The sequence below is a fragment of the Pelophylax lessonae genome, assembly GCF_965119305.1.
Source record: "Pelophylax lessonae genome assembly, chromosome: 3".
Classification (NCBI taxonomy): domain Eukaryota; kingdom Metazoa; phylum Chordata; class Amphibia; order Anura; family Ranidae; genus Pelophylax; species Pelophylax lessonae.
In genome coordinates this window covers 308,271,858-308,299,531 of record NC_138770.1, presented here as the reverse complement: position 1 = coordinate 308,299,531, position 27,674 = coordinate 308,271,858, and the positions used below count along the sequence as shown (strand labels likewise).

General features: G+C 38.6%; 1 protein-coding gene across 1 annotated transcript in view; it reads left to right on the top strand.

Moving 5' to 3' along the window:
* Positions 1-24,596, top strand: part of CHRND (cholinergic receptor nicotinic delta subunit) — a gene marked incomplete at its 3' end in the record, with an annotated part of 128,664 nt that extends 104,068 nt beyond the window's left edge. Inside the window, exons 15-25 of the mRNA XM_082250878.1 lie at positions 2,042-2,181; positions 9,040-9,084; positions 10,880-10,989; positions 11,656-11,811; positions 14,329-14,426; positions 14,616-14,816; positions 15,794-15,908; positions 16,352-16,466; positions 18,506-18,716; positions 22,421-22,554; positions 24,414-24,596. Of these exons, the coding sequence (XP_082107004.1) occupies positions 2,042-2,181; positions 9,040-9,084; positions 10,880-10,989; positions 11,656-11,811; positions 14,329-14,426; positions 14,616-14,816; positions 15,794-15,908; positions 16,352-16,466; positions 18,506-18,716; positions 22,421-22,554; positions 24,414-24,596 (1,508 nt within the window). The remainder of the gene's footprint in view (positions 1-2,041; positions 2,182-9,039; positions 9,085-10,879; positions 10,990-11,655; positions 11,812-14,328; positions 14,427-14,615; positions 14,817-15,793; positions 15,909-16,351; positions 16,467-18,505; positions 18,717-22,420; positions 22,555-24,413) is intronic.
* Between the last annotated feature and the right edge of the window lie 3,078 nt (positions 24,597-27,674).

The following is a 27,674-nucleotide window of genomic DNA, read 5'->3' as shown; positions in this document are numbered from 1 at the left end:
GGTGTACATTTATTAACCTGCAATGTTTCCTGCCTTTACACATCACAACCCTTCACTGGAGAGACACTTTATTAAAATTTGCAATGAAAATTTAGCGATGAATGGCTGTGATGTGTAATGTAAGTGAGATTGGAGCCCACGATCTCATGAGATCAGGGGCCTAAATACTCCTGAATGAGAAATAAAATATATAAGATGATAAAGTAAAAAAAAAAAATGGAATTAAAGTTAATAAAAGACCCATGTGAGAGGGACTACTCATAAATAATTGTGTTGTTTTTTAGATGAAGACATTCCTGTGACACTTATTACCAAGTGTATTTATAAAGGAAGGGGATAAATAATCACCCTGGTTCCTCCTCACATTGTAGCCATTTCCGTCTTCTCTCCTTACTATCTCCACCTCTGAGGTGGATAATGAGGGAAGGAGATAAATCATACAAATGGCCAGTAAGGTGCTTCTATTGCACATTGATAAACTGACCATTTGTATAGTAATTGCTGGCAGCTTTTCACTGAGCTGCGATAGGAAGCAGAGAACATCATCTCCACTCCTCATCGCAGATTATTAAACCACTGTGCAGTAGAGATCAGCTGTAATAGTCACAACTGTGGCTCATCTCACTTGCTGATAAGGCCTTTTCTTGGACTTTTTGTTTACAAGTTTAAATTTGTAATTTTTGCTAGAAAATTACTTAGAACCCCCAGACATTATATATATATATATATATATATATATATATATATATATATATATATATATAGATAGATATTTAGCAGAGACCCAAGTTAATAAAATGGTAATTGTTGCAATATTTTATGTCACACTATATTTATGCAGCAGTCTTTCAAATGCAATTTTTAAAAAACAAAATACACTTTAATGTGTAAAAAAAAAAACACTAAAGTTAGCCCACTTTATTTTGTATAATGTGAAAGATGATGTTACGCTGAGTAAATAGATACCTAACATGTCATGCTTGAAAATTGTGCATGCTCGTGGACTGGCAACAAACTCCGAAACTTAGAGATCTCCATAGGCGCCTGTTTAGAGTTACAGAGGAGGTCCAGTGCTAGAGTCATTGCTCTCGCTTTACCGTTTGCGGTGATACCTCAGATGTGTGGTTTGAGCATTGTTTACATATGCGGGCGCAACTTACCTATGCGTTTGCTTCTGTGCAGAAGCAAGGAGAAATGGGCGCACTGTAAACATTTTTTTCTTATTTTTTTTACTTTTTATTTTTACACTGTCCCTTTATATTTTTGATCATTTTTATGCCTATTACAAGGAATGTAAACATTCCAGGTTAAGCATGACAGCTCCTCTTTGTTGAGAGATCTGGGGTCAAAAAGGGGGTCAAAAAGACCCCAGATCTCTAATTTACCTTTAAAAGCATACGAAAAAAAAATGTTAACTCTTTGACTTTAAAAAAATAAAAAAATAATTTCATTAAGCCCGAGAACCTGAAGTGACATTGGAGGTCACTCTGGTCCTCCAAGGGCAAAAAGCCGAGTGGAGGCCATCTTGCCCTCACTCGACTTTCTGCCTAGCACCTTGACGGATCGGACTGCTTCCGGGTTTACCACCAGCTGCGGTAAACCTGAAAAACGACCGGAAAGCAACAGGAAGGGGGGTGGACATCTCCTGCCACCTCTTAAAGTGATCCCGTGCTGATTCCACCACCGGGATAACTTTTATCAGACGCTGAATCGCCCACAGTGAAAAATGATACCAGGGGTTGTGGCAGCTATCTGGTATAAAACCCTGGTATTAAACATCAAAGTAATGACATATATATACAGTATTTACTGTGGACATTCAGCAAGTGGTTAAGAAACGTACTCCTTAGTGTGCACATTAAATCCAGCTTGGAAGTTTGGTAATACCTTCTTCTAAGGAACCTTGAATGCCATCATGCCAGTACATGTAGCTCATGCACCTCTAAAAGACTATGCTTTGCTCTTTACTATAGCAATATATCAGTTAGAACCATTAGGACCTGTTCAAATATACCAACACTATGTATGGTTCTCCTCTCAGTTATCTTGGCTCACAATGAAGAAGAAAAGCTCCTGAATGATCTGATGAACAACTACAATAGAAACTTACGCCCAGCAAAAAAAGATGGCGATATTATAAGTGTCAGCATAAAATTGACACTTACCAACCTGATCACTTTGGTATGTTTTACTTTTGCATATATGTCAAGAATATGTCCTATTATTATGTTAATATACTTTAACCTTGCATTACATTCAGCTGCTTAGGTGGAACTGTATGCAAGGAGTCTCAGTTTGGTATATGTTTTATTTATTTTTTTGCCACCGTGTTAGTTTAACAGAACAGGTAATCGTCGAATAAGAAAGCGAGAATTATAGCTTGCAGTTTACTAAGCAAGAAAAGGACAAAGGGCTACCCCAGTGGAGCTGCAGTACTTTGGTAGTACTGTAATTAGTAGCTGGGTCTTCAAGAGAAGCTGCATGCTATTAGGTTCCTGCCTGTCTTCCCACACACCAGTTCTGACAGCGGATGGCCTCCTAACTGGCTGCAGCTCACTTTCCAGCTACATATACCTCATCAGGTATTGTCTCTCTTAGCTACTGTGAAAGGGAAGCTGAGGAATTGATTCTCCCTGGGAGTATCCAGGAACCAAGGGAGTTGTAGAACATCGAAATAAAAGGGCTTGTGTCAGTATCTGAGCATGATGAGTAAATGGGCACTCCACTTTATTGCCACAATTGACACTTAGAAAATTATAGAGGATTATGCCTTTATTTATTTTTTTCTAATTGCCATACAGCAAATCTCTGCTTTGCTGCCCATGTTAGCAAAAAGCAACAGGTTTGCTTTGAAATCTAACTGAAGATTTAAAAAAGCTAGTGGATACATTCAATAGTATATAAAATAATTTAAATGTGAGATGTTTTCTTTGTTCTTAGCAGTTAAATAGCTCCTTAGCAGCACCTCAAAATCAAAGGTAAGGGCAATGAGAAGAACTACTATGTGGATAGGGATATGAAAGCACACTTGTTGCTATGTGAGGCATGGCTAACAACATTAATTCTTTCTTGGTCACTGACCTGGAACATCAATTAAAACAAAAGTAAGGAGCAATTTCTACAAATCTCATAGTAAATGTCCATAAGGAAGTCCATATACTTGGTGGAGTGCACTATATAGTCCAATAACTTAGGGCTGCCATCAATATAGGAACAGAAGCCAGATTCCAGCAAGGCTGCAGGTAAAAACAAGGAGAGGCGCCTCTAAGTGTAGACTTCAAAACCGATTTATTGTATAGTATATAATTGGCAACTCACATTAAGAGATAAAAACAGGCACTTCATAATAGTAAGGCTGTCCCAAGGGTCATCGGTGAATGTAAAGTCCGTTCGCTGGCAGGACCCCTCCCTGGTCACCGTTATGAGGAAGCCGGCCGTATGGTGGATGTACACTCAGATCGAGGCGCAGGTGGCTCAGCGGCGTAGGACAAAGGACGTCACTGGAATGCAACGCGTTTCCGAGCATGTGCGCTGCTAGAATTATGGCAGCTGCACTCCTTCTGCAAGCATACTACAGGGACATGTATGGAGCTATAAGTGCCACTAAGGGGAGGCGCTTAAAAACATCTAATGGATATACTTAGTATACAACTGGCGAGATAACCAAGGGTACAATGCACAAAAGCTAAAATGCTACAAAAATAAAATATAAGTTCAAAAACTAAAATGTACATGTTAATTAACTTCTTCATGCTCACGCTATAGCCGAAATACGGCTACAGCGTGGACCTAAATTGCCGGGAGGGTGTTCATTTAAGTTTTCATGTGCATGAGCTGCCTGCGCGCTCCCTGTGGGGTGTGCACGGCTCGCTCTGTGATCAGCGAGTCCCAGCCCCTTACCACATGATAAGTTGTCAGCCAATGACAGCTGATCACGTGATATAAACCGCAGCCAGCGATCAGCTTTTTTTTTCTCCTCAGGCTGTCAGCGTGAGGAGAAAAAAAAAAACGATCGCTGGCTGCTGTCAGAGGGACATCGGTCCCAAAGAGGAAAAGCAGCTGAGCCCACCAGTGCCACCTACCAGTGCCCAACAGTGCCAACCAGCGCCACCTACCAGTGTAGGTCAGTACCACCTATCAGTGTCCACCAGTGGCACCTATCAATGCCCGCCAGTGCCACCTATCAGTGCCAATCAGTGCCCCATCATCAGTGCTGCCTATCAGTGTCACCTACCAGTGCCTATCATTGCCCATCAGTGCCCATCAGTGTCACCTATTAGTGCCCATCAGTGCCCATGATGAAGGAGAAAAATTACCTGTTTGCAAAATTTTATAACAAACTATAAAAACATTTTTTTCTTTTTTTTTTCAAAATATTCAGGGTTTTTTTGTTCAGCAAAAAATAAAAAACCCCAGTAGTGATTAAATAACACCAAAAGAAAGCTCTATTTGTTTTAAAAAAATGATAAAAAGTTAATTTGGGTACATCGTTGCATGACTGCGCAATTGATATTCCAAGTGACACAGCGCTAAAAGCTCAGAATTGGCCTGGGCAGGAAGGGGGTTTAGGTGCCCAGTAGGCAAGTGGTTAACCACTTCCCGAGCACCCACCACCTTTTTACTGCGGCAGTGCGGCTCTCCTGCGCAAACCGACGTAGATCTATGTCAGTCGCGCGCGGGAAGCTAGGGGCAAGCGCGCACCGCCAGTGTCGCACTCCTGCCCCCCCACTCAGCAGCGGGAAAGCCGATGCACGGGTCAGGGGACGGCTCAGATTGCCACCTGACACCGCGATCGTTCCCTTCTGAGAGAGAAGGACGGTCGGCTGTTGTAAACACAGCTGACCGTTCTTCTCCCTGGAATTATCATAGAGCCCATGTGATCCTTCTATATAGGATCACATGTCTCTACGGTCATTTCAGAAGCCACGCCCCCCCCACAGTTAGAATCACTCCCCTAGGCTCACATTTAACCCCTTGATCACCCACAGGATTAACCCCTTCCTTGCCGGTGTCATTATTACAGTAACAGTGCATATTTTTAGCACTGATTACTGTAGTAATGTCACTGGTACCCCCAAAAGTGTCAAAAATGTCAGTTAGGGGTTCGATCTGTCTGCCGCAATGTTGCAGTCCCACAAAAAATTGCAGATCACCGCCATTACTAGTAAAAAAAAAAAAAAACAATAAAAAGGACATAAATCTTTCCCGTGATTAGTAGATGCAATAACTTTTGTGCAAACCAATCAAAATGCGCTTATTGCGATTTTTTTTTTTACCAAAAATATGTAGCAGAAAACAAATTGGCCTAAAATGTTAAAAAATTTTGATTTTTTTTTTTTTTTTTGAGAATGTCATATAGCAGAATGTGAAAAATTTTTATTTTTTTTTTTCGAAATTGTCGCTCTTTTTTTGTTTATAGCGCAAAAAATAAAAATCGCACAGGTGATCAAATACCACCAAAAGAAAGCTCTATTTGTGGGAAAAAAGGACATCAATTTTATTTGGGTACAAAATTGCACAACTGCACAATTGTCCGTTAAAGCAACGTAGTGCCGAATCGCAAAATGGGGCCTGGTCAGGAAGGGGGTAAATCCTTCCGGTCTTAAAGTAATTATGAAGTATAACATCAATTTTAAGTAGGGTGATTTGAGATAAAGTATTTTTCTCTGAGACATACAAAACACAATTATTAAAATGAAAATGGTGAGGAGAAAAAAAAAATATATATATGTCCCTGGATCTTCTACACACATATATATATATATATATATATATATATATATATATATATATATATACAGGGTCAGGCATGGATAAAAATATTCATGGTCATATGCTCAATTAAAGAAAACGTAGAAAAAAGAGAGGAAAAAAAGGGGGAGGGTGAAATAAAAATGAGTACCTGCCTCTCCATATATGCCGGCTCAGGCATATGTAAAGGTACAAAGTTATGGACCAGGTAACAGATCTAAAAGGATTAACATTGTAGGGGCTATTAGGCCTATAGCTGGGGATAATAAAAGATAAGACAACATCTTATTATAAGATGCAGAATGGGGGGGGGCCTCAGATCTTATATGCATAGGAATAAAGGTATGGTCACAGTGACTATCACCTAACTTGAGGGGATAGTATGTGCAGGCGTAAAACATGGTCAGATAAAAAGCATATACAGGTTTATGACAAGGGCTATGTATATATACTGTGTAATGAATGTGTCCCATACCTTGTGGCCATTACTTACTAACTAATGAAGATGTTATTTCTACTACTAATACGTATTTGTGATACAATACAAAAAAACATATCAATTAATATTAATACTATATTAATATTAATAGTATATTAATACTGAGCAGGTGGTATTATAAAAGTAAGTATGACAACTGACAGTATGACAGAATATTGAGGGGTATATAGGAAGAGAGGGCTAAGAGAAGGAAGGAAAGGGGGGGGGGAGAAAGTGACTAGAGAATGGAAGCAGTTTCAATTCCCTCATTGAGGCCTCCTGGTGAGAGAGTATTGAAAGAGTAAATCCAAAATGTCTCTCTAGCACAGGTACAGTTCTGCCTCCGGAGGAGATTTGGGCATCTGTTCGATGACCCAAACATGGAGTCCAGCAGTGGAGTTTTGGTGAAATTCTGCAAAGTGTTGTGGGACACTATGTGTGTCCTTACCTAGTTCAACGAGGCGTCTATGTTCACCGAAGCACCGTGTCAAGGAGCAGATAGTGCAGCCTACATAGACCAGTCCACAGGGGCAGGACAGACCATAAACCACAACGTTAGGGCTACAAGATTGTGGAAATCTCTACCACAAGAGGTGGTTTCTGCGGGAAGTATGGTGGCTTTCAAAAGACTCTTAGACGTACATCTCAAGGATCAGAACATTCAGGGCTATGTGAGATGATTACAGCCACACACACCTACACAGGTTGAACTGGATGGACTATTGTCTTTATTCAACCTCACCTACTATAACTATGTAAATTATAAAAGTTCTCTAGTTGTAAAGTTTTCCCTGACTGACCTGGAACATTAATGCAAATTAGGGGTTCTGGCTTCATGCTGACTTCTGTGTGGTCAACACCTCAGAAAGTAATGAAAGTAGTAGTAACCAAGCATTAAGCATTTTCAGAAGAATAAATGTACAATATACAGTATATGTAAAGTGTAAATTGATTCCACTATATGAGTACCTGTAATACATAGTATTTAAGGCAGAGAATAGCATTGCTTCAGTACAGGTTTCCATTTTTTACAGAGTATATATAAACAGAAGTAGTTACAAATATTCATAAATACAATGATTCTGCTCAAAAGCTGAAATAAGAATAAAGAAAAGGAAAACTGGGCTGATGATAACCATTCAGATTTAACCACTTTACCACCGGAGGATTTTCCTGCTTTACGTCCAGGCCACTTTTTGCAACTTGGCACTGCGCAACTTTAACTGACGATTGCGCGGTCATGCAACGCCGTACCCAAACGAAATTTGCGTCCTTTTTTTCCCACAAATAGAGCTTTCTTTTGGTGGTATTTGATCACCTCTGCGCTTTTCATTTGTTTGCGATATTAATAAAAAATATAGCGAACATTTTGCGAAAAAATTGACATTTTCTACTTTGACAGTTAAAAAATATCCAATATATTCAATTTTAGTCATATATTTAGGCCAAAATGTATTTAGCTACATGTCTTTGACAAAAAAATCCTCAATGAGCGTATTTTTAACCGCTTTAAGACCAGAAGATTTTACCCCATTCCTGAACAAGCTATATTTTGCGATTCGGCACGGTTACTTTAACGGACAATTGCGTGGTCATGCGACGCTGTACCCAAATTAAATTTATGTCCTTTCTTTCCCCACAATAAGAGCTTTCTTTTGGTGGTATTTGATCACCTGTGCAATTTTTAATTTTTGAAAAAAAGAGCGACAATTTTGAAAAAAAAAAAACAATATTTTTTACATTCTGATATATAACATTCCCAAAAAAATTGAAAAATCAAAATTTTTAACATTTTAGGCCAATTTGTTTCCTGCTACATATTTTTGGTAAATCATAAATAAGCGTATTTTGATTGGTTTGCACAAAAGTTATCGCGTTTACTAACTACGGGAAAGATTTGTCATTTTTATTGTTTATTTTTATTTACTAGTAATTGCGGCGATCTGCGATTTTTTTGCGGGACTGCGACATTGCGGCAGACAGATCGGACCCCTAACTGACATTTTTGACACTTTTGGGAGTACCAGTGACATTACTACAGTAATCAGTGCTAAAAATATGCACTGTTACTGTAATTATGATGCTGGCAGGGAAGGGGTTAACTTTATTTGTGATCAAGGGGTTAAATGTATGCCTCATGCTTACTGACGCGTGTGGGGGAGGGGATTGTGTGACACAGACACAGATCGCAGGTTCAGCTATGCTGAATCCTGTAATCTGTGACTGTCTACACAAGTGGGCGGATTTCCACACTCGATCCCAGACTATCGGGGAAGAGCGGCATTGATCCCCGCCTCTCCTCCCCTGGCCCGACTCCCGCTGTGTCTGAATACAGCGGGAGCGAGCGTCCGGCGGCACGTGCGCGCCGCAGGTAGGGGGCGTCGTCGCTGGACGATAACGAGCCACTTTGCCGCAGTACCAGCTCAGTGAGCAGTCGGCAAGTGGTTAAACATTCATTTTGTATCAGCTTTAAAAAACAGTACTGGAATCCCATGATCACTGTATAACCACTTGCTGTCCAGGACATATTATATACGTACACTGGATGACAAGTGGTTAACCTTTACTGAAACCTGTAAGGAAATGAATCATATCTTCATGTGTTGCTGTAAGTAGTTCTATTCTCTCCAGAGTCAACAAATCACCCTTTTTTTATCTGACAATTGACTGTTTTAATTCAAGATGCTTTATACAGCTAGGTACTATATATTTAACCAATAGGTTTAATATTAAAACCTGTCTATAAACGTTTTAATATTTTGCATTTCTAACTTGCTGTGAGATAATTTTTACTTTATTGTCAATTTCAGAATGAAAAAAAAGAGGCTTTGACTACCAATGTCTGGGTTGAAATGGTATGTACATATAAATAAGTAGGAGACCACAACCTTGTTTTTATAATAGTCCAATAGAACCTGTCTTTGTTCATATACCATAATAAAGCCATTGGGCCTGATTAACTAAAGTTGTAATTTGTAAGCTTGCTCACTGGGTCATCTAACCCACCGCATTTGAGCCAAAATTCATTATCTCAGAAAATTATAATATTACATGAGATCAATAAAAAAAAAATAAAAAAAAAAGGATTTTTAATTGAGAAATGTTGGCTTACTGAAAAGCTTGTTCATGCACAGTATAGTATGCACTCAATACTTTATCTTGGCTCCTTTTGCATGAATTACTGCATAAATGCAGCATGGCATGGAGGCGATCAGCCTGTGGCACTGCTGAGGTGTTATGGAAGCCAAGGTTGCTTTGATAGCAGCCTTCAGCTCATCTGCATTGTTGGGTCTGATGTCTCTCATCTTCCTCTTGACAATACCCCACAGATTCTCTATGGGATTTAGGTCAGGTGAGTTTTCTGGCCAATCAAGCAAAGTGATACCATGATCATTAAACCAGGTATTGGTATTGGCAGTTTGGGCAGGTGCCAAGCCCTGCTGGAAAATGAAATCAGCGTCTCCATAAAGCTTGTCAGCAGAGGGAATCAGGAAGTGCTGTAGAATTTCCTGGTAGAGGGCTGCCCTGACTTTGGACTTGACAAAACACAGTGGACTAACACCAGTAGATAACATGGCTACCCAAATCATCACTGACTGTGGAAACTTCACACTGGACCTCATGAAACTTGCATTCTGTGCCTCTCCACTTTTCCACCAGACTCTGGAACCTTGATTTCCAAATGAAATGTACATTTTTTCACAGTCCGTGATGATTTGGGGAGCCATGGCATCGGCTGGTGTTGGTCCACTGTATTTTGTCAAATTCAAAGTTAGCGCAGTCCCCTACCAGGAAATCCTAGAGTACTTCACGCCAACTTTTATATGCTGATTTCATTTTCCATCAGGATTTGGCACCTGCCCACACTGCCAAATGTACCAATACCTGATTTAATGATCATGGTATTCCTGTGCTTGATTGGCCAGCAAACTCACCTGACCTAAACCCTATAGAGAATCTGTGGGGTATTGTCAAGAGGAAGATGAGAGACACCAAATCCAACAACGCAGATGAGCTGAAGGCCACTATCAAAGAAACATGGGCTTCTATAACACCTCAGCATTGCTGCAGGCTGATCGCTTCCATGCAACGCCGCAATGATGCAGTAATTCATGCAAAAGGAGGTCCGAGCAAGTATTGAGTGCATACTATGCTGTATATGAACATACAGTACTTTTCAGTAAACCAACATTTCTTTATTAAAATCCTTTTTTTATTGGTCCTATGTAATATTCTAATTTTCTGAGATACTGAATTTTAGGTTGTCTCTTTATCACCTTGTGTGTAACGCATCTATATAAAATATATGCGTTCCACTTTTTTAATTGAATTACTGAAATAAAATAACTTTTTGATGATATTCTAATTTCATGAGATGTACCTGTATGTAAAGTTTAACAGTTTAATGTTAATCATTATACTTTGTATGGCCACCAAGCAGTGTTAAGGCTTTCCTATGGAGCAGAAAATGTAACTAGAGTTTGCCAAAACCACTCATTGTCTATTGCATATTTCTAAGGAACGGCAGTATGAATTTTGAAAGGAAAAAGTGATTTTACATTTTTTTTCTTTTCTTTGCAACATTGTGATTTTGCTTCACATGCTGATTTATTGGTAACTTTCCTTTTTGTATTAATCTTATTCCTTTAGCAATGGACAGATTATCGTCTCAGTTGGGACCCTGAGAAGTACAGTGGCATTAAAATTACACGTATCCCCTCCACTATGGTGTGGCTTCCAGATGTTGGTCTAGAAAACAAGTAAGCAATATTCAAGATGAAAATGAACCAAGAATTGGTTAAATTAAGGCAGGCCATACAAGGTGCAAATTTCTTTCCTGTAAAGTATCTGTTCCAACGGGAATAACAACAGGGACAAACACATTTTAAGTGTTGGGCAAAGTCATAAGGGTTTTACTGAGGAATAGGGATTTTTTTTAATGGCTCTCAGATCACTGGATGTACATGGGACCCAATGTTTTTTTTTTTATCTCTACAGCTACCTCCATAATTATGGGGTTTTTAGATGTAATGTCAATTTGTTGGAAAAAGCTCTGCCTTGTAATATCACTAGGTTCTGCTCTATCTTCTTTAGAAACACTGTCTGTGTCTGGCTTTTGAAAGATTGGGTACAGTCCACATACAAGCAATCGAGCAACCAAAGCACAATGGCCAATGTGTATAATATGCAGGGAATGATTCACCACTGGTGTATGTTTGGTGAATGTTACATTCACTATTTTTTTTTAATATGTCCCCAACTGAGAATTCATACAACATAGAGCTGTATTTCAGACACTATAGTTAGTTCACTGAGGCTCCTCCCGTAAAGACATTTTTCATGTGTAGTTTTCCATAACTGTTGACTCCATAACAGTTGAGGGTTGATGAATAGTAACAAGAACAATTTTTTTCTTCATTCTGCAGTTTGGATGGTACCTTTAACATTGCCCACTATGCTAATACTTTAGTGTCTTCTGATGGCTCCATCTACTGGCTACCTCCCGCCATCTATGAGAGTAGTTGCCCTGTGGTGGCCACATATTTCCCCTTCGACTGGCAGAACTGCTCCATGGTTTTTCAGTAAGTCTAGAGTGATCTACATGTGGAATAATGTATTGTAGTACTTAAAGTGTATTTACTATTAGGTATATATAGTGAAATAATACAGGGATTACAGTTTCCTGCTGAATTTCTATGCTCGGGGGAGATATTGTTTGGGAGCTTCCAATTGGGCTGTTTGCTTTGTTTTGTTTTTGTCTCTTTTTTTTTCTTTTTTTCTTTTTCCTTTACACCGCTACTCGGGTGCACTGGTCGCGGGTCCCTCGGTTGCGGGGCATACGGACACTGACCGTGCCCTTCCTGGGATCCCCTTCTATCCATGTCCTGCAGCACCCCCATTGTCGTGATTCAATACACTGTAGATTGATTGTATGACTCTTGCTGCTGCTTGGTTATTGCTACTTCTCGAATGTGTACGCCTTGTAGTTCGGTGTAAATCTGTTTTGGTGTTTTGTGTGTTCTGAAAAATTTTATTTTTCAATAAAAACGATCTGATTAAAAAAAAAAAAAAAGAAATAATACAGGGATACAGTAAGACGACAATAAGTAAGGGAAATCTTTGGTCACAGCATTTACTTTCCCTTTATAACAGCAGCATTGTGATAACCATACAAACAATAGTTATATTTGACAATCCAATATAAGTTTTCTTAAATGATCTCCTTTCATGGTGTGAGTGTTTTTTTTCTGTCTGCTGGACATCTCTTTTCACAACTTCCTGGTTTCCTTGCATGCGTTGCACCTTTTCCCCTGCTGTTTACTTTCAAATTCTAAGGACTATATATCCCATGGCACATTGCTGCCTGCAAGCTGATTTCTGTATAGACTTCTCTTCTTGAAACTCCTTCTTTTAGCGCCACTGTAGCTCAGAAGGCAGGCTTTGTTGAGAAATGTGTGACACAGTAGAGCCTACTCACAGGGCATAGTGAATATATGTCACAGATTTTAAGGCAGTAACTGTGTGGGGATCTTCACAAAGTACTTTATGAACTTCAAGGCCATTCAGATTCATTGTAGTAGGCTAGAAATAATTTAAATACTATGTGAAAATGATTATGTATTTTTAGACCGTATTTAATAATAGCTGTGCCAAATTCTCACACATCTGCTAACAACTGTGTGCTAAAAATACTGGTGCAGTGTTGTCAACACCTAGAAGTTATTATACGAAATACAATAGATCTGAAAGAGCACAAACTTTGCATATCAAATGATAATGATGATACTGTTAATTTGTATGGTGATTAGAAAGCTTTTAATTGCAAATTTCTAACTAAAATTCTAGGCTCCCTATTAACTCTTGTCTACACAAAAGGCTGCAAAACATGCAGCTATTACTAGCCTTGAGGTTGCCCGGGCCTTAGCTAAGGACAACACTGAAGAGACAACACTTTGGCAGCTTCTACGCGTTGGGCTTAAAATATGAATAATGAAGCCAAAAGCAAGTCATCTTACAACCCCCACATTTCTATTGTCACATCACCATGATGGGCTGCTAAACTGGCCAGTAGGGATGTGTAGGTGTCAGGATGGGCTGGATAAGTATAGAAATAAAGGTTTGGTGTGGTGTAGTTTTCACAAATCAACCCTGCCAGTAAATAGGGGTCCATAGAAAATTGTTGTGTGTTGCAAAGTTTCTTTATAACTGTGTGATAAAAAGAGCTGTGAATATTTGGATCAAAATATCTGCCACTTTTAAAGTTGAGGGATGGGGTAGCCAGAAAGAGCCCATCATTATGCTGTGGCCAAAATAAGGCTACTATGGTACCAGATCCTTGGAAACAAACATGCTGAAAGAGCTAAACAATCCCAGAGAATCTCTCCAGAACTTGATGAACTGTTGTGATGTTTGGGCAAGAATATGGCTCATAATAGGAAAGACTAATGAAAACACAGGGAGCTTTTTAAACTTGAAAATCTATGTACAATTGGGTTGATGCTCCCCTCTTTAAATAGATAATTAAGAACTTAATGGTGAGAGTACCATTGGCTTAGTAATAAATAATGCAGTGGGCATGGCTTCATGTGACTTTGTTTGCTACTGGAACTGAGATCAGAAGGTCCAGCATCGGAGGGCTGGAAGTATAGTGTTACCTATGCTCACAGGGCTCAGTAAATATGTAAACTGTAAATGAAAGAGATAAGTCCATTAGGTGGTGTGCATTTCATTTGACTTAATCCATAGTAGTCAGGCACATTTTATATTTATGTAACATGACCCTGCTACATTGGGCATGGTATGGAAGATCCTGAGATGGAAAATGTATCAATGTACAAGGCACAGTAGGTAGCACTCTTGGATTGCAACACTGGGGGTCCTAGGTTCAGATCCTACTAGGGATGCTGTTTGCCTAGCCTAAAACTGTGGTAATATCTTTAGATTAAATGTTCCTTTGATGCAGGGACTGGTGTTAACTATTGTATGTGCTTTGTAAAATGCTATATAATGTGTTGGCATAAAAGGGAAAGCATGTATTCTTTGCATTCTGTCTCATGCTTCCAGTCAGATTTGTTGATCAATGTCCACTCTTTAAACAGGTCACAAACATACAGTGCCAATGAGATTGAGTTACTCTTGACAGTAGAAGAAGGGGTAACAATTGAGTGGATTACAATAGACCCAGAAGCATTTACAGGTACAAAAATAACCTAAAAGCTTTACTGTATTTAAGTTAGAGTCATATTGAATATTAAAGAAAAAGTAAAGATATTCAGGGTTTAATATCATAAAAAAACGTGATCGATTTTTACGTTAAATGTATAGATTTGATCAGTTACAGATTTGCTTCTCTTTTACCTGTTCTTATATTCCTTATTTTTCATAGAGAATGGGGAATGGGCAATAAAACACATGCCAGCCAAAAAAATCATAGATCATCGACTCACTCCAGATGACATCAACTATCAATCAATTGTCTTCTATGTCATAATACAGCGGAAACCTCTTTTCTACATCATCAACATCATTGTTCCCTGTGTGCTTATCTCATTCGTCAGTGTCCTGGTTTATTTTCTACCCGCCAAAGGTATTATTTGACAATACCATTAAAGTGATTTACCAGACTTTAAGATCCTTCAAGTGCAGATAGAGAAAAAGGAATCTTAAGACTGATATCACACAGGGAATTTTAATGTCTGTTGTCATCCAATCACATGATTGCTACTGTTATATATGTTTTGTTACTTTTTATCTCTTGCAATTAGAGAATATTGAATTATTTGTATTATTTTCATTTCAAGTGGCAACACACTTTAAATGTTTTTTTTTTTTTTTGTTCTTTTCAAGGAGAAAGAATACAGAAAACCAGGGCCATACTTATAGGGAAAATTACTTTTTAGAGCACTTACCAGACGTGTAACCAGAACATTTAGGGCCCGGTGCAAGAAAACATGAAGGGCCCCCATGACCTGAGCCCAGGGCCCTTCCCACTGATCCTGAGGCCCTCCACAGAGTTCCCCCTTACATTAGAATCCCCCCTTACATCAGAGTTCCCAGAGCCCCCTTTACAACAGAGTTCCCCTTTACATAAGAGTCCACATTGTTTCCCCTTAAAGCGCAAGGGGTATTCTGCAGGCCCTGATGTAAACGGGGACTGTGTGGACCCTGATGAACGAGGGAATGATGCAGTCTCTGGTGTAAAGGGGAACTCTGATGTAAGAGGTTCTCTACCCTCGTCCCCACACACATTTTTATTGTGTCATCCTCTCTATGACCACATAGACCGTCTCTAGAGTATTATTCATTTATTTTTTGCAGGCTATTATAAGAAATTACTATGCTAAATTCAATATGCAATATGCCTCCTGTTTTCCCTTTCCACAAAACCAGTCCTTTTAAAATAGTAGCTTTGAAAATAGATTTTTAATGCAAGTATGGTTAAGCCTAGAAAGAAAAATGACCGTGAGCATTATGACCATACGCAATTCTTTTATATGTGTAGATGGCTTATTTGATCACACACATCATTATTAGTTCTAATATCAACATATTTTCCTCTTCCAGCTGGAGGACAAAAATGCACAGTGTCTATCAACATCCTCCTGGCTCAAACCGTCTTTCTTTTCCTAATTGCCAAGAAAATTCCAGAGACTTCTACGGCTGTGCCACTGATTGTAAAGTGAGCCTAACCCAACATCTTCTATTCAATGCAATATTTCTCAGTCTTATGTCAGTGTGCGTGCATGTGTGATAATTATAAAATATTACCTATTTAGCCAACACATAGTGCTCTCAGCTACTCTCACATTTTTTTTTTTTTAATGCCTGTTAAGCCGATTGTGCTCCACCAACTTTTTGGTGTAGGTTTTAGGGACTCTAAAGGATTTTCAGAGAAGCTTATGTGGGAGAATAGACTTCAACAGAAAAATATCAAAGAATTCAAATAGAAGTCCATCATTGTTTATAGAAGTTGTTTTTTGTTTTTTTGTTTTTTTTTAGAGCAAAGGTGTTTCACTTTATAATTAAATCTTATTGAAATGTAACTTTTTACACATCCATGTTGTTAAGGTCAAAGATATAATGTTATTGGTGAGAGTTGTTTCTGCTTTTGTTTTTTTGCAGGTATTTAACATTCCTCATTGTCGTCACTATTACTATTGTGGTGAATGCGGTGATAGTTTTAAATGTATCTCTCCGAACTCCAAGCACACACTGCATGTCCAGCTCCATCCGCGAGGTATGAGTTCACAGTGAACCTTTAGATTGTAAGCTCTAACAAGCAGGGCTATCTGATTCCTCCTGTATTTAATTGTATTGTAACCGTTCTGCCTGCCCTATCGCTGTAAAGTGCTGCACAAACTGTTGGCGCTATATAAATCCTGTATAATAATAATAATAATAACAACTTTATTTAAAGTTTTAAAACAGTTGTTAATACACGTAAACAATATTAAATAAAGTTGTTGTAAAGTCAGTGAATAGCATTACTGCCAGCCCCCCCTGTTCTTATAAGGTAGAATAAAATTGATGTCGCTAAATACCTTATTTGAGTGCCACGTGACCTCCCGCAGCTCTCCTTCACCGATTTAAGGACTATAGCAGAAGGAGCTGAGGTTCCCCTCTGCCGTCAGCCAGGAGTTTATGTGACCGCTGTGCTGTCTGATCAGCCCCTCCAGCTGTAGTCCTTAGATTGGGGGAGGAGAGCGGCATGTCACTACACAGCGGCACTCTGAAATAAGGTATTTAGCGGCATCATTTTTAAAAAATATCGACGCTGTGTATTATACAGTACCTTGTTATAACAGAGAGGCTGGCAGTAATGCTATTCATTGACTTAAAATAGTGGCAGGAGGGGAGGGGTGGGTTTAGAGATCGCTCACTTACAAGGAACTGACAGGCAGGGAGGGAAGGGGAGAGGGGGGAGACTCTAACACAGCAGGATGACGGAGGCATGTAAACTGACCACGTTATTATGGATCAGCTTCCATGATTACTGTAATCAGTGCACATATATATATATATATATATATATAAAGGAAATTGTTTTGACAGTTTATTACATTGTTTCATATATGATTAACAGAAGCACCTTTTTTCATTTATGCAGGTGCAGGATGTTTATTGCACCTGATTTCACATTTCTGGTGTTAATTTGTCTAGTTAACAAGTAACAAGTTTTGGTTGAATTATCACTACAGTTTGAGTATATTTATTGTCACCCAATAGCGCACTTGTATATTATATATCATTCGCACTGCATTGCTATGTGCATCACATGAGATGTCTGTGTGGTGCGAAGTCAGCCATACAGTTTGTATGGCTGACTTTGCATCGCATTCACACCAAAAGGGTGCAGGACCCTTTTTTTTGTCCGCACTAAAATCGGATAGCATGGGCGTTCAGACCCATGTGATCCAAGTCTATCCAATTGCACAGATCGCACTGCATTCTGTTATCCAATTTGGGGGAGTTTCTAAGTTGATATTGACACCTGCAGCGGTTCGTAGAATGCAGTGTGAACTGCCTGCAGTGATTCTGTCTGATGCGGTGCAGAAACCCCCACATAAAATCAGTGTGAACCCAGCCTTAAAGGACAACTTCACAAAAAATCCAGTGGTTCTTTAAATATACATTTCTTTGCATGCACGGTAAGTTGTTGTAAAGCCTAAAAATTGTATTTTACCTTAATGCATTCAGGTTAAAAATGTTTTAGTATGTGTATCGCCCCCTCCCCCCTCTCCCTCTCCCCTTCTGCTTACCTGAGTCTGATCTCTATGTGCCCGTCTGCTCTACTTCCAGCTCTCACTGGCTTTACTGACAGCAGCAGGAGCCATTTGCTTCTGGTGCTGTCAGTCAAATCCTGTGACGAAGGAGCAGGGGTTGGGGCCGAGCCTCGTTGTGTGTGTCTATAGATGCAGGCAGCATGGCTTGAAAGCATGTCGCAGGTGTGCCACAATGTGAAGCAGCTTCCTATGGTGGCACACCTGGAGGAGGAGGAGCAGAGAGCACCGGTGGAAGACTCTAGAGGATTGAGGCGGCTCAGTGCAATACCAGGACACAGAGCAGGTAAGTTTAATAGGAAAAAAAATTTACTTTACAAACACTTTAAGATCACTGGCTATGACAATTCATAAAATATCATCTTAATATTATTTGTGAGATCTTATAATTTTTACCCAAGTAAAGTGATTCTAAACTTTACATAATCTATTGTTCTGTGTAAAAACAAGTGTTTTGCTTTAATTTATGCATTTATTTGCTTGTTCACGTAATTAGCTGTTTTTAAGAAAGCTCCCTCGTCTACTTAGAATGCATGTACGCCAAAGTGATATAAACCTTCCTCCTGCTCCACTCACAAGACGCTGCAGTTCACTTGGACTGATGATCAAGGCTGATGAGTACATGCTGAAGAAGCCAAGAACTGAACTCATGTTTGAGAGGCAGAAGGAGAGAGATGGACTCATGAAAATTGTGCTAGAAAAAATAGGTATTGAATGTACAGTAATGTTACCCTCATTGTTTCAGCCATCAGTATTAACTACCCACTAACATGTGTTCCCTCTATTCCCATTCTATGACAATTTTTAAAGTTTGGGTTTTCTATCACTTTATGTCTCATTAACAATGTTTACTGTGATAGATGCAGCATCAGACCCCGGCCACCATCTCCCAGTTGTGACAAACGGCTGGTCAGCTGTTACACGACAAAACCACACTCAGCCTCACTCTACACAAAGATTTTCCAGCTTGCAGGAACACAATCTAAGTTCCAGTAGACTGAAAGCAATCATCACTGGGTTTAGATTTAGCACACTGCCATCAGAGAGGGTTTCGGTCTATCAACTGTTCATAATAAACATCTGTAATACACGCTGTCACCATATTCAGAGATTTACATTATAGTAGCACTCGTCAAAGAGACAGGGAATCTTTCATTTCTGTATTAGTGCATTACAGACAATAATAACACATTTTTTAGAATATTGTTGAATCATAGAAAAGGTAAAACAGTGCAAACAAAATATGTGCATAAATAGTGTAATACAAAGGAAAAAGAGACAATAATGCAACAGCAAAACAAAAAGGTTTTAAGAATGAAAATATTTAACAGAGTCCTGGTTCTGTGTGTTCAGCAGAGTTTAATCAATGTGCATAAGATGGGTCAGTGGCTCTCATAGATCTTAGCTGATGTTCTTTGTTTGATGTTAAAAAAGAGTTCCAGACTGCTGATTCAGCCCCTCTTTTCTGGTCGATGAGGAGAATGTTAACAGAAATGATCTGACCAATCAAGAGGTCTGAGGAGTGGCCGATGAGAGGTCACAGGTTTTTGACCAGGCAGCTACCCTCACATAGAATTAGTTTTTGTAGGTAATAATATCTTTAAATATCTTCAGGTTACCATCTGATAACTTGTATATTATTGTCCAGTGTGGAATTACCTTTTGAATGAATACAAATATGATGGGAACTGGCCTGGGGTGAGGCTGGGTTCACACTTATGCAAATTGGATGTGGGTTTCCCCGCATCCAATTCGCATGTCAGGAGCCTGTGACCGGCTCTCAATGAAGCCAGTCAAACAGCGCTGGGATGGCTGCGGAGTAAAATTGTACAGGAGTCCTTTGCGTTTTTGGCTCTGTTTCAGGTCCGAATTCAGTCAAAAATATTGACCAAAATTGGACCTGAAACGGTAAACAGGGACGCAAAGGACCCCTGCTGTGAGCCACTCCGCACGGAGATGTGAACCCAGCCTGAATGTTTTATGATGGCCACAAGACTATGACGTGGATTGTGTTAGATTCTCCTAATCCTATCAAATAATTGATAAGAGTATTTGTAATGCAGCTAAAAAATTGTTAATTGTACAAGATGACTTCCTGGAATTAAATAAAGGGAATCACTGCTGTGTTGTGTCTCCTAGCCTTTTGAGGTACCCAGTCCTCATTTTTTATCACAGTTACCAAGACACGTAGAGCAATGCATCTCTCCAGTGAGGGCGCAGAAAGCAATAAAAACTTGATAGCAGTTCAAACCTTCACCCACTCTACTTAAAACTGAAGAAAATCAATGTTTTCACCCAAGATTCACACAACTTTCATCCAAGATTTACATATTTTCTATTTAAATCCTATATGAAAGTGGGCGAATCTTGGGCGAAAACATTGATAAATAGATCCCAGTAGATCATTTATTAAAAGACAGGCAAACAAAAAACTATTAAAAACATATATAAATCTATGTATAACTGAGAGAACATGATGGACACTAAACATTACAATTCACAACAACTCATCAGAGCTAAGAGTAAAATTTCATTCACTGAAGTGATAAGGTTACTTGCTAGAGCCTAGTACACATGAACCGAATATCGGGTGGCATTGGCTGGATTAATTGAAACCGGCCGACATTTGGCCCATGTTCTGGCAGGGGGGATAGACCACACAATAGAACAACAGGGGAGATTGTTGTACTGTACTAACGCCAGATAGTTAGTACAGCAGCTCCTCCTGAGCTGTCAGTTTTTTTTTTCGTTTAGCCCTTAAATGGATAGCACTGTGTGTAATAGCTGCTTTTTGTGCAACCTGCAGAAGCAAAAATTTGTCCAACACAGGCTTCTTTTATTGTTACGAGTCTAAAAATCTGTAGAACATTATTTTGTATTCCAAAGGATGCTTTCAAAAATGTATTCAATTGTGTGTTTATCCTGGAGTTCTCCTTTTAAAGTGATATTAAAGAATAACTAAAGGCAAAACTTTTTGTTTTTCGTTTTGGATAGAGTGGAGAGGGATTAGAACACCTCTCGGTTTTATTGCTGTGTTAGGGAGAGTCACCTTTACTATTTGTTTTGTTTATCATCATCTTTGAACGTGAAAAGTAAAATAAAATCTTACATTTTGGGTTGTCCCCAGAAAAGTAACAGAGGAGAAAACTTCCAATGGGGACACTAGTTCTGGTGACCAGGGGTTCCCCAAAGGATTTCCTTAATTTGAATGGATTTCCTCTCACTTTCTGTTTTGGCTATGGGACAGGAAGTGAAATCTCTCCAATGTGACACAGATGGCAAAAAAAAACATGACCCTCCCTTACCTTATCCAAAATGAAAAAAATGTTTTGCCTATAGTTCTGCTTATTAAAGCATAACTAAAGCCAAAACCTTTTTGTTAGTTTTGGATAGAGTGGAGAGGGATTAGAACACCTGTCAGTTTTTATTGCTGACTGTGCCCCCATTAGGGAGATTAACCCTCTCTATTTGTTTTGTTTATCATTATTGTTGAAAGTGAAAGAAAAATAAATTCTTACACTTTGGGTTGTCCCCAGAAAAGTAATAGAGGGTACATTTTCCAGTGGAGACACTAGTTCTAGTGACCAGGGGTTCCTCAAAGAATTTTCTTCATTTGAAGGGATTTCCTCTCACTTTCTGTTTTGTCTATGTGACAGGAAGTGAAGGGAAATCTCCTCCATTGCGACACAGATGGCAAAAATAAAATGACAGAAGATATGACCCTCCCTTACTCTATCCAAAATGAATAAAAAAAGTTTTGCCCATAGTTGTACTTTAAATCCCAAAGCAAATATTTATTATATTGCAGCTTACCATTTCTTAGATGCAATGGCTGCATTAATTTCCCTTTTTAGGCTTTCTTTCCTCTATTTGTATCTCGTGATTAGGCCAGTAAGTCTGTTGTTTTTTTTAAAAAAAAGCTCTCCAGCAGAACGAATCAGTTAGAGAGATGAGACAAACCATTTAACAATGGCAAGAGTGCTTATAAATAACAGCTTTTATTTATTTATGTTAAACAATTATCCCAAAAAGAAAAAAAAACCTGCTTTATTAGCTGTGATTTGGCTTCAAATCTGCTACATCTGGTACATCCAACACTCTCCTCCCCCAGACTGACAATGCTGCTGTCCACGGTTCCCCCCTGTGCTCCTTCATCCAAAGTTCCAAAGTGTAGGCACTCTAATACAAGAGTTGTATTACTGGATAGATCACCAGGTGAAAACAGCAGGGAAACTGATGCAGCCACAACATCTAATGATTGATGAGCTGCAAAATATAACTTTTTTGGTTTTGGGTTTAATACTGCTTAAATGGACGTTTCTAAAAATGAGAAAATGTGTACCAACTTTGCAATTTTGGATTGTATAAGTGATCTCAATTTCAAGAACAATGTTTATGTATTTTTTTGCAGGCAATGGTATGGCAAATGGCACTGTGCAAGCTCTCATCCACAGTTTAAGCCACGCTGCTCCAGAGATACGTGCCACAGTAGAGGCCTGTAACCACATAGCAAGAACTACAAGGGAAAAGAACGATTTTAAAAGTGTGAGTCTTTAAACTGAGACAAACAGCGCCCATCAGTAACTGGCTGCTTTTTATTCAATCATGTCATCTTGCTGCTATCTTTAAGGGACAATTGGCATTATTCAAAAAGGAGCTATTATTTCTTAACCTAATTATTATCAGAACATTCTTCCAGCTCTTCCTTGTTAGTTCCATTTACTTTTCCAGTTTTTCCTTGCCCTGTCCCAACTTGAGACGTGTTGCTGCCATCAATTTCAAAACGTCTTTATTTTTTTTCTTAACCACTTTAACGCTGCTCACTGTGCTGCTACTGCGGCACAGTGGCTCGTTATCGTCTGGCAACGTAGATCTATGTCACCAGACATTCCCCTCTCTCCCCTCACTGTATTCAGTCACAGCGGGAGTCGGGCCAGGGGAGGAGCGGTGGTGATAACAATCGTCGGGGATCGAGTGTGGAGATCCGCCCGCTTGTGTAAACAAAGCGGGCGGATCTCCTAAGTGACAGGCAGGGTCAGATTGCAGGGTTCAGCATAGCTGAACCTGCGATCTGTCCCTGTGTCACTCAGTCACCTCCCCCCACACACGTCAGTAAGCACCAGGCATACATTAACCCCTTGATCACCAATAAAAATTAACCCCTTCCCTGCCAGTGTCATTTTTACAGTAACAGTGCATATTTATAGGACTGATTACTGTAGTAATGTCACTGGTACCCCCAAAAGTGTCAAAAATGTCAGTCAAGGGTCCGATCTGTCCGCCACAATGTCGCAGTCCCGCGAAAAAAATCGCAGATCGCCGCCATTACTAGTTTAAAAAAAAAAACATAAAAATGACATAAATTTCCCGTAGTTAGTAGCTGCGATAACTTTTGCGCAAACCAATCAAAATACGCTTATTGCGATTTTTTTACCAAAAATATGTAGCAGAAAACAAATTGGCCTAAAATGTAAAAAAAAATTGATTTTTACATTTTTTTGGGGGGGGGGGGGAATTTCATATAAAAAATGTGAAAAACATTGTTATTTTTTCAAAATTGTCGCTCTTTTTTTGTTTATAGCGCAAAAAGTAAAAATCGCACAGGTGATCAAATATCACCAAAGGAAAGCTCTGTTTGTGGGGAAAAAAAGGACATCAATTTAATTTGGGTACAGCATCGCACGACCGCGCAATTGTCCATTAAAGTAACACAGTGCCGAATCGCAAAATATGGCCTGGTCAGGAAGGGGGTAAAATCTTCCGGTCTTAAAGCGGTTAAAAATACGCTCATTGAGAATTTTTTTGTCAAAAACATGTAGCTAAATACATTTTGGCCTAAATATATGACAACAATTGAACATATTGGATATTTTTTAACTGTCAAAAGTAGAAAAATATTGTTATTTTTTCAAAATTGTCGCTTTTTTTTATTAATATCGCAAAAAATAAAAATCGCAGAGGTGATCATATACCGCCAAAAGAAAGCTCTGTTTGTGGGAAAAAAAGGACGTAAATTTTGTTTGGGTACGGCATTGCATGACCGCGCAATTGTCAGTTAAAGTCGCACAGTGCCGAATCGCAAAAAGTGGCCCAGACGTAAGACAGCAAAATCCTCCGGTGGTAAAGTGGTTAAAATTGTACATCTTTTCAGCTTAAACATATGTTTTCTATTTACTTTTGTGATTAACATTTAGGTTTATGAGATTTGCAAATCATTGCATTCTGTTTTTATATAGATTTTATACAGCATTCCAACTTTTTTGAAATTATATATGGAATTATATAGCCATTTAGGATGAAAGTAATAATTTGCAAAATTCTAAAACGCTCTACTATCCATGGTTTAAATGAATTGAGTATGTCTTAAACATATTTTTAGATTAATTGTATGTACTTTCTTTCAGGAAAATGAAGAATGGATATTGATTGGCCGAGTTATAGACAGAGTGTGCTTCCTCATCATGTTTTTGCTGTTCATTCTTGTATCCATTGGAACATTCCTGGCTGGTCACTATAACCAGGCACCAGCACAACCTTTTCCTGGAGATCCAAAACTCTACCTGCCACCATCTGAAAACTCTACATGAAATGCTGTCTACATAATATCTGCCCATGAGTCTTAATGGTGTCTACCTCTTTTACTGGAAACATGTATTAGATGTGCTTTTGGAAAGCTAATGTGTTTTTCTATTGGGTAGGCAGGTTCCAAGTATTGTACATGAGAGTAGGTTAAGAGATGGTCTTGGCTGTGTGGCCATCGGATCATAGACACCACTTATTGATGAACAGCACAGACAGTGTTCAGGATTCATTTGTGGAGTATTTTGGACTTACGCTTGGGCTTACCATCTTAAACAGTACCAAATGACTGAGAATAACTCATAAAAGGTTCACATCTGCGTTGGAATTTAAAGTTGACAAATAAATGGTAGTTCTAGTTCCAGGTCTGGTCTGAAGTTCCTTTCCATGCTTTTTAAGGTGGAATTTAGTACTTATCTTTTATAAACGCAGAAAACAAAATACACCATACAAAATGATGGGATATGTACATAACGTCAAGCTTTAATAAAGAAAAAAACTGTATTTTAGTATGTATATATTTTGGTCTGATGTTGTTACATTTAATTGAAGGCAGTTTTGAAGAGATTTTCACATTTACTTATTTGCTGTTAACCTTCTAGAAAGTAAACCAAGTTCAATCATGTCATACCTGATCTGTTGGGTTGCACTAAAGAAAGGAACAGTGATGTACAGTCACTGTGCAGCATTACTGAGCAGGAACCAGAGCCTGCATATGGATTAAGTAAATATGACTGCCCCAATGTACATGTTCATTTATAATAAACAGGTCCATATACAATTATACAAATACTATAGTTTTTAACCGATATAATGTTCTGCTAAAAATATATACCTTACTTAACTCATTTATTTTATTAGATAGAATTTATAAATGATTGACACCTTAAGAGATGATTACATTTTATATACTGTGGTCCCTAAATAGACTGCAAGAACATGTTTAATATCGGCAGGAGTTTTTCACAGTCAAACTGTTATCCTATTCATTTCTTTATAATATACAATACAAGACAGCTTCTGCACTAGTAATCCAGTCATTGAAAAACAAATTATAAAGGATTTGGTGACTATTAAAAGGTATTGGTGACAAATTGGTATAAAGTTATTTTTGACAATTTGTAAAGGTATTGGTGACTATTAAATAGAGGGAAACATTCCACTGCCTTCTGACAGTTTGAACCCTGTATTAGCAAACACTGTTTTAAAGGTTTGAATTGTATTTTACGGGAAAAATTGAGCCACTTCTTCTGGAATCAGTGCACTATTTTACTTAGAGTACCCTGCTGTCTATTTTCGTAGCTTGTCATATCTACATTAAAGTCCTATTATCAATGCAGCTCCCAATCAACACAAGGTTTCAGGGTTTAAAGGGAATAACCACTTAGGCATCATGCACACTAACATGTTTTTTAACTCCTATAAGCTGTTATTAGCATTTTTTCTGCTCCTAGAAGCTAAATACTGTTATCCTATGTGTCCATGCACATTACTTTGGGCTATTAGCATTTTTTTATACTTCCGCATCTAAAAAAAAAAAAAAATTGTTTTTGTAGAGTTTTTTGGAGTGTATTTTCCAGCAGAAAAAAATGTTGAATGCTCCTAAATGCTCTTAAATGTTTCTAACTGCTTTTATTTATTTTTTCTTCATGTACTGCAAAAACGCTAATAACATTCTAATGCCACTAAAAGCTACTAAAATGCTACTAGAAGCTGGCACAAAAATGCTATCATCAGCATTTTTCATCCATTGTTAAAAAACGTTAGTGTGCATGGAGCCTTAAACAATAATCTTTCACATTATCTGTGAGACCCCTGTGTCTATTTCCACAAAGGGTTTTCTGCCACTGGCAGCTCTCCAGTTTACAGAAGACAATATCTGTGATCTTACAAATCACCTGTTGGCTAATCTGACATTGCAGTCCAGATACTTGTAATACCAGCTGCTAAGTGCCATCATTGATGTTTCTATTAGCCTTTGTCATGGTGGATGCAGCATCATGCCTCCAGAGTATCATTCCTCTAGAATAAAAATAGCAACTTTAAAAGCTTCTCAGTGATAAGAGTTCACCTGAATGATCTCAAGATTAAGCTATACATTGCACATCCTTTATTCCCATGCAACAGAAAACAATTTTGGATGCCACTATTGCCAAAAGTGCATGGTTGTGATAAACTCACTTTAATTTCAGTTCAGATACTTCTAATGTTGAAAAGATTGTAATGTCTAAAACAATAGTGACTGACATTTTTCATCTTGACTTCAGTTCTTTCAGAATGTTTCAAATAACAAAGGTATAATGGTCAGACTTCAATTAAAGTGGGATTGAGATTCTGATGAAAAGTTCACCCATAGTCTCCTCCAGCCATCCCTAACATAAACACATGAATTCAGACTTGACGCCAGCGGCTCCCCATTTCACCCAGGACCTTCTTTTTTTATACCTGGCAGATTATGAATAAATAGGGAGGGTGAAAGAGGGCAGTGGGGAAAGCATAATAAGCTCAGTTGCACTTAAAATGTGTTTAGTTCAACTTTGACTACTTCTTATAATTCACATATTGCTGTTTGGTCAACTTTTTTTGTTCCCCATGGTGATACTGTTTGGTTCTAAAATGTAAAATCAGTTTGAATTATATTTTTATGGACATATTCATAGGGTTCAGAGTGACATGGATTGTTTGCAAGTTTTAAAATGTGAGACATTTGTTTGCACTTTGTTTAAATTATGCACAATAAATGATGTATACGGTGAATGTGTGTCTAACACTGCTTCTTTTTTTTGTCATAATTAAAGGCCGACAGTGCAGACTTTCATTCAGCCTCTAGCACAGAAGTTCACAGGAATCCAATTTTCCTCTGAAAGCCATTGGTGTCTAAGCAAACATGGTGACCTGTCATGTGGATGTGTCATGCTGTCATCCTGTAAAGGAAAGCTTGCACAATGTCTGATCCAAAGTAAACATTGCTATTAATTCTTATTCTCCTCTCTCCCCGGTGCTGTTTGGCTTTGGAAATCAAGACAACCAACATTTCCCTCATTTCCCAGAATTGCCACAGCAATGGCCTCAATACAAGCCTTGTA